The sequence below is a fragment of the Poecilia formosa genome, unplaced genomic scaffold (genome assembly GCF_000485575.1).
Source record: "Poecilia formosa unplaced genomic scaffold, Poecilia_formosa-5.1.2 Scaffold309, whole genome shotgun sequence".
NCBI lineage: Eukaryota > Metazoa > Chordata > Actinopteri > Cyprinodontiformes > Poeciliidae > Poecilia > Poecilia formosa.
Genome location: NW_006800248.1, coordinates 48,762 through 56,559, shown reverse-complemented (window position 1 = coordinate 56,559; position 7,798 = coordinate 48,762). Strand labels below are relative to the sequence as shown.

General features: G+C 39.0%; 2 protein-coding genes across 4 annotated transcripts in view; both read right to left on the bottom strand.

Moving 5' to 3' along the window:
* zbtb26 (zinc finger and BTB domain containing 26) overlaps positions 1–2,618 on the bottom strand; it is a 7,057-nt gene extending 4,439 nt beyond the window's left edge. Inside the window, exon 1 of one of the 2 annotated variants that reach the window (XM_007572832.2) lies at positions 2,332–2,618. The gene's annotated coding sequence lies outside the window, so the exon portion shown is untranslated. The remainder of the gene's footprint in view (positions 1–2,331) is intronic. The other variant, XM_016661087.1, reaches the window with a different exon arrangement.
* Positions 2,619–2,705: 87 nt separating this feature from the next.
* The window catches only part of susd1 (sushi domain containing 1), a 13,422-nt gene continuing 8,329 nt past the window's right edge, over positions 2,706–7,798 (bottom strand). For both annotated transcript variants that reach the window (XM_007572875.2, XM_016661086.1), the window contains exons 10-18: positions 7,299–7,478; positions 6,780–6,944; positions 5,840–5,934; positions 5,568–5,754; positions 5,345–5,438; positions 3,939–4,194; positions 3,807–3,846; positions 3,637–3,730; positions 2,706–3,013 (exon numbers count right to left, since the gene is read on the bottom strand). In XM_007572875.2, coding sequence (XP_007572937.2) covers positions 2,926–3,013; positions 3,637–3,730; positions 3,807–3,846; positions 3,939–4,194; positions 5,345–5,438; positions 5,568–5,754; positions 5,840–5,934; positions 6,780–6,944; positions 7,299–7,478 — 1,199 coding nt within the window. In that variant the 3' untranslated portion in view covers positions 2,706–2,925. The remainder of the gene's footprint in view (positions 3,014–3,636; positions 3,731–3,806; positions 3,847–3,938; positions 4,195–5,344; positions 5,439–5,567; positions 5,755–5,839; positions 5,935–6,779; positions 6,945–7,298; positions 7,479–7,798) is intronic.

Here is a 7,798-nt window from a genome sequence, read left to right as displayed (position 1 = left end):
CTTCTTTGTGTGCTTTGGAGTTTCTATTCTGTGCTGATTAAAATTTTGTGAAGGAATAAAAGCTGGGTAGTTCTTGAATTGCTACAAAATGAAGCTGTATTTCCCTCAGCCCACTGGCTGCAATGTTGACACCTTGAGATGCCATAAGACCTAAACGTAGCATTTTGGAGAAAGAACATCATGGCATGGAGTGCATCCCAGTTTTCCATGTCTGGCATATAACCATTCATTTTAGCTTTTAAACTGGTTATATTGATCCTGTGTCCAGACAGAGGGATAATCAGTAGCCTAGCATCATGACCTGTTTGTTCTGAAGATCCTTCAGCTTCCACTTCATCTTCCTAACATGGCGCCTCCTCATCCTGACTCTCATACTGATAGGAGGAACCACAGAGCTTTGTTAGGTTAAAGTAAATCTTCTGAAGTTGGGATATTTTTCCTCCAAAAGGTTCCAGAGGAATCACCTCAAACCAGATGTTGGACTGGATTTTATTTCACTGTCATTTGTGAATGTTAGAGCCTCATTTTCAACAGTGGAGTTATTAAGGTTGAAAAAGGTTATTATTTTGGAGAAAGTCTCATCAACATCAATATTTCCACTAAATAAAAGGCAAAAAAAATTATTTGATAAAGGAAAAGCCTCTCAGACTCTGAGCCCGACAACACCAAACTATGTTTTATATTAGACAATTGATTTAATTTCACATAATTATCGCGGTAGAAGCCATTGGTTTGTTAAATACTTAATGAAACATATTTGCCGTGTTTGATGTTTGTTGCGAATGACGTACACTCACAGACTAACAAGATAATTAGTCCAAGTTTGTCGTTTATTGAACGTTCAGAAATCACAGCGGCTGTAATGAGGTAAAACAACCTGAACAGGTGATCAACTCTAAACTACTCGCACATTTTTATTCTCCGTCTCTCTCTGTCATTTAAGCACACCCGTTGCCATGGCAACCTCCTGCGCTCCACAAACCGACCAGAGATTACGTTAAAAACATAACATTCAGTCCGTTATGATATCAGGTTTTCAGGCTTGATATTTATTTTGCGATCATTAATAAGCGCTCCCTGAACACAGCGGTGGTTGATTAGTTCATTTAAACTCCTGCTCTGATAGTTATTTTGGTAATGGAACCGAAACGCACAGAATTCCGCAACACCTTGTTGAAACAATAATCACTGAGATTATTATTGTTGTTGGGTCATTAATTTCAACACGTTTGGATGATTATTGTTTTTTGTTTGTTTGTTCTTTAATAAAGTTACGAACGTTTTAAGCCAGTCAGAGGAGGACGTGCTGGACTCAGCGTCCTGGCGGCGTTCAGTTTGTCACCTGATGCCGAGATCGACTCAAAACCTTTCGCGATCGACGTGTTGCTCTGTAGTAAAGCACTAAGAGTTCAGAAACAATATGAAACGGGAAAAAAGTTATTTATTAACTGATTAAGTCATGTTTTAGATTGTTCTTGAAATACTAATCAGTCACGGCTGATTAGTACCCACCTTCTTTCACCTCTGGTGCACACACCTTAGCGATCTGAAGACTGAATTTATATGTTCTCTGATTTTTACCATGGAGCCAGCTGGAAATTTCAGGTTCTCCTCTTGTTTACACTCGCTTTCTAAACTGTGCTGTTTGTTTAGCACTGCTTTAAAATAATTGCCTTTCATTGTTAATAAACTACCAATTTATCAGTTTATCTAGCCATGGTACTGCCGCAATAGTAATGATGAAGAGCTGTTTAGGAGCTAAGAAAGAGTCGGTTCTTTTGGGGGGATGAGCCAAGTGGTCAGGATCTCAAAAAACAACCGCAATTCCCATCACTATGAGAAGTAGCCACAGACATAAACATACTATTAAATATCGGTGAACAGAGCCAACAGCCAAAGGCTTTATTGTACTGAACTACAAAAATGAGTTAATTAGTACCGCAGTTACTTTATTGTTAATAGCTTGTGGCTTGCAGCTGAACATGTTATTTCTGTAAAATTGTTCATTTGTGAGCAAATTTCCATGTCCGTGGAAAATTAGCTCATCAGTCTGGCTAACGGAACGCTCGTGCACATCCCCTATTTAGGAAAACGGGGTGCCGAGTACATTTCCGGTCACAGTGGTAGAAAAATGACCCATTTTCCAAGTAACCATGCGTTCAAAGTGTAGCTACATGACTATAATCCTCAAAAAGCGTCGTGGCAACGGCCTACTCAGTAGCTTTTCAGCTAACCGCTCAGATAACTTGCGCAATCTTTGCGAACAACGAATTCATCCCTTCTTTAATTCAGGTTCTAGCAGTAATGGAGCGCCGTGTTCCTGTTACTTACTTGTTAACGCACCAGATGTAGCTGGGTTGTTGTCGGCAGGATCCTGGCCTGTGTCTGCCTGTGGAAAAGAGGGAGCTGCTCCGGATGCAAAACAATTAAAGGCCCAGTACCTGTGGACCATTTTTTTTAATGCCAAGTCAGCCCGTTTGAGGATTCAACGCAAAACCCATAAAAAAGTCACACGTTAACATTATTTTTTTTTCTTTTTCTTTTTTTTTGAAAGATTGTCTTCCATAAAACATTAATAATTTATATATTTTTGGTTGCTGCAGTTCTCTACAATGCAGTGCACAATATTTTGTAAAAATATGACCAGGTCTTTAAGTTTTTGTCACTTTTTCATGTCACAACCACAAACCCCAGAGTGTTTTATTGGGAGGTTTCTGTTAACAGTACTGGATAATTGTGAAGAGGAAGCAGTTTTCAAAAACATTTTGTGATTAAAAAGCAGAACAAAGAGCATGTCCTTTGTCTAAACAATAGCAACACAGCAGACAGAGAATGATCACATTCCTAGGCCTAATCCAGTAGATGGTGGAAAACATATGTTTATTCATTTGGAGGGATGTAAATGATTATATGTGACGTAAGTATTTACAGAATATACAGTTTGGAGTCATTATATTTGTCACTATGGACTGAAGCGAGCGGGGCTGAGAATGGTTGCGTCCTGTTCACACACCTGAAAGAAAACATAGAATAAAATTAAGTCCTAAATACAGTTTCTATACATTCATTTTTTTTATTAGAACTAAAAGGTGCATTCTTTCTATATGGCAAAATTATTCTGGGGAAAAAAAAAAAAAGATAAGTCATTTAACCAAACTGGAATGTTTCAGGAGAAATTTGAAGGGTTTTCTGCAGTTAATATCCAACTATACAAAACCCAGTAAATGTTGATTTCAGTCCAATGTTTTTCATTTATTTACAAGATGATGAATCAATATAAGAACTTATCCCATTTAGAGTTAGAAAATGACTAGACTTTTCACATCCAAACACTGACACCAGTTAAGAGGTTAAGCCTCTAAACACACACTCTGCAAAAACAAAAAACCATAAATGGAAAATTCTTGTTCTTCTTCTGGTTGCCATGAATGAATCAAAGCAAACCTCCAGGTATGTTTTACATGAAGTATTAACATACCATGATGTAAAGCTAAAAAAAAACAGTCAATATTACATAATACTGCCACTTTAAATGTATTGGTGCCTTTTTCTAATTTATTTTTAAGTCTACTCGTTTTATTCTAAGTTGATTTAGTGAAAAACAGCATTGATAAAAGCGTAACGTCTCGCTCATACCAGGACAATCTGTATGCCGCTAATAAAACCATGGCAACCGCTGCTATAGAGGCAGCAGCACACAGCGACGACACCCTCAGGATGTAAGATGTACCTGGGAAGAAAAAAAAAAAGCTTTTCATTGAGTGATATCAACTTATCTCTGTAATTTTTGTGCAATTCTGAAGCACCTGCAACTTTAGCCCAAAGGACGCAGCAACTTCTCGACATCTGGGAGAGGAAACACTCGGGTTAAATCTGCTGCACCCTCCACAGCATTGCTTTGCCGTTACTCCTTTGTATCAGAGCGGATTTTAACTCACTGTTTTCCACCGACTGACAACCCGAAGGACAATGAAGTAGGTGTTACCGCTCTGCAGCGGCGCGTTGTAGAAGCCCCCATAGAGGACTCCGTCCCCCACCGTGAAGTTGACCTCTGCTCCAAGGCTCTGCACACCAAGCTGGGCGGTCAGGTACTCAGCTGGTGACTCTGCTCTGCTTGAGGGGTCAAGGCTGGCGGGAGAGGAGCAGTCAAACACCACAAGCTCCTCCACAGGAAGCACAAAGATTTGGTAGAAGCTGTCAAAAACAAAAAAAACAAAGAGGAAAGTTTTATCTTCATTGTTTGCTGTCGTCCTGTTGGGTTTGTAGGTTGTTAGCAAACTCCTGTTTTCCTCACACATTCAGATGTCATTCTACATGATCCGAGCAACTGAGAAGATTTTTTTCTTTGGTGTGTTTACTCGTATCCTACCACATAATGTAGTTCGTAAAAACCATATTTGTTGAATGTAAGTGTTAGCAATTTAAGTATTATTAATAATTTCAGCATGGCAGCACCAAGGTTATTACAGTTAATTAAAATGAACCGAAATTAGAAAAACTGAAATTTTCATTAACTAAAATAAATAAAACACAAATTAATGGGGAAAAAGTACAATTAACTGAAACTATATCATGCCTTTATAAAACTAACTAAAACATACTGAAAATGTACATTTAATATCATTTGTTTGTGTGCTTATGAAAGCATTTAATAGCCTTTAAAAATGATGTGAAATAGTTTTTTTTCCCCACACAATAAGTTGTGAGCTGTTGGCAAAATACAGAACTGTGTATTCCTCCTGGCGGTGCTTATGTTAGTCCACAAAATGGCGACAGTAAAAATTGGGAGAAAAAGCCAGAGTCAGTTGGTAGTTCAATAATTGAATATATTAAAAAAAATAGTATCTTCTGTTTTGTGTACAAAATCATAATACAGTACTTAAATTCTGCACCTAAAAATAAACCAAACACACTCTAAAGACTAATTAAAACTAACTGAATTAAATCAACAAAAACTAAGCTATAATGTAAAACCCAAAACTATTATAAGCCTGGTCAGCATGTGTGAGACATTGAGTGTAAAATAATTTCAACCACTGCATGTGGTTCTACAAACTATTAACACAATTCCAGACCTCAGTTTTCAATTTTTTTTCTCTAAAACATTGAAAACCATTTTCTGCCATTTTCTTTCCACTTCACAAAGCTGCACCGCTTTGAGTCTGTCACGTTAAATCTCTACCGGATTTCTTTGATGCTTGTGGTTGCAAAATGAGAAATGATCAAATCATGTTTCCAAGGCAGAGTTTCCTCACATCCAGTGTGAAAGCTTGTCATGAAAAAGCTCCTTCCTCCCTTGTGAATGTTAGACATGGTGAATGTTTGCATGGAGGGCGTTGGTCACCTGATGGGATCCAGAGTGTTGGGAGATCTTTTCAGCCTCAGCGTTGGAACTGGGGTCTCCAGTTCTGTGTAGTGTACAACTGGTGCTGGAGGTACTTTTAGAAACAGAGGTACATTTATTGTTATGTTCACCGGTAAATATGAAGAAGACTACAGTAAATATTCTATAATTAGTATAAAATATTTACTATCCCTCTTTCTTTAAACTGGAGTTTCTGTGCTACCTGTTAAACTGGTGTTGGCTGTGATGGTGGCTGTGAATCTGGCAGCTACTGCAGTAATGGAAATGCTGTAGTTTGTTAATGGAAGCAGCCGCAGGCAGATTATCAGCCGATCGCCTTTGGAGCTCAGCTGACGTCGTCCTTTGTCTAGAAACGACCTCTGGTAGTCTCTGGATCCCAAATAAACCACCTGAAATAATCAAACCCACACATTCAGTCAAAGTTCACTGTTGATTCGGTAAAAAAAAATAAAAAAAATAGGAAACGTATCCTACCTTGTAAAGTTCTGTATCTTCCTCAAACTTCTCTGCCTTCCACTTCAAACAGTTTCCATTGTAAAGTGTCAGCTGGTTAACAGGCGGCTTGATTTCTGCATCACATATTAGTAGTTGCTGTGAGAAGCTCTTGTTTCAGCATGTCCAGTGTTTAATTTTTAATGTTTGATAATTAATTCTGTGCTATAGCACATATTCAGTGAGTACAATAAATATTAAGCAGACCAAGTGAAACTAATATTTTTTAAAATGATTGACTTAAAACAAGCTCCTGTATTTTGGTAAGGGGTTACTTGTAAGTTAATTTTGTCTTATTTTAAATGTATTGAGATATTTGCGCTAAACTAATCCAAAAATACTTGGTAGAGATTTTGCATTTTTGCAGTGCATACACAAAGAACAAAGAAATCAAAGTAATTTAGTCTATAAATTAATGTTTGGTTAAATCACTGGAACACAGAACTTTTTAAAAGGGCAGTATTATGTATATTCCAGCCACCAAGTGTCATTTTATAGCACAATCAAGTGACTGTTACCTCCAGTTGTTACAAAAATTTGTATGCATCCATCAAGCATGCCTTAAAAGAAAAGTGACTTTGCAATTGAAATTGGGTCTCTGTCTCTTTAAGAAGCTCCTGGTCTTTTCAACACTCTGGATATTCAGTTCCACCAGGTGTTTGCTAATTGCTGCTGGCTAGTCTGAAGGAGCTGAGTGGGGGAGATTTCTCAAACACGCATAAAAGAATCGAAGGAACACTACCGGTATGTTTTTGACAAGAGAATAACATAACATGATGCAAAGTTCAAAACAGTTAATTTTACGTAATGCTGCCCCTTTAAAAAGAGATAAACAACGATGCATTTTATTTTTCCTGCTTTATATACAGTGACCAATGATTGAAACACTGTAGCGTCCGAGCGCTGCTACTTTTAAACTCACCGATACAGTTGAGAGTAGCTCTCAGCCACAGTCCGGAGCCGCTGCACACGGACGCGTTGGCGCCCCTCCAGCTGTGATATCCCGCCACACAGCGATGAATCACAACACTTCTGTTGTGCCACACCACCTCCGAGTGGGCCAGGAAGGGAACGGGGCCGCATTTAGCTGGAGAAACAGAACACAAAGACTCGCTCAGAAATGGCATCACTCAACACACACTGGGAAGGAAGCATTTGTTTTCAGCAGGCACCCAAAGGAGACCCGAAACGATGTCGCTTAAGTAACACGTATCTGACAAACACCCAGGCGTCCCGCTGTGCTGGTGGCTGGTGATCGCTGCAAGCCGTTGTGGACGGAAAAGAAAATCGCATGCAGTTTCTTAACTCCCCTCGTCTAACACCCGGAGCGTGCAGGATTAGAGGTCAGACATGTGACAGACACTAGGTATCAGCGTGCTTGAGAAACGTGCAAGGAGATCAAAAAGGGGGCAACAACCAGGCATAAGAGATGTCGCCCTACCTTTGCATTTTACAGATACTTCCCCCCACACTCCTGACAGAGAACATGTTGACAAATCGTTTCCACTCTCTTGGTAAAACCCGTCCACACACTCGCACCGCGCCACGCTGCCCGGTGTGCTGCTGCCGTCCCACAGCAGGTTAGTGTTGGGGAGACATTTCGGGGGGCCGCAGTTTACTTCTGTGTACAGATAAGAATTTAGCATGGACCTGGTGCAACAGGTCACCACTGCTAGCACACAATCAGCTAAATAAACATGAAGGAAGAGTTAATTTGTTGCTTCATTAGGCTGCAGGAAATTCAGTTTCATGTACAGGTGCGTCGAAATAAATAACAGTACAATTAAGATTCAACTATTGCAGTTTCACTTCTTGAATAGATTTTTTTAAGTGCTTTTTAAAAAATAAATTACACCAACTCCTACAAAATCAACAACCTTAATGTTTTAACACTCTTCACATAACATAAACATGCTTTTATCTTTTAGGGCACAAATTGCT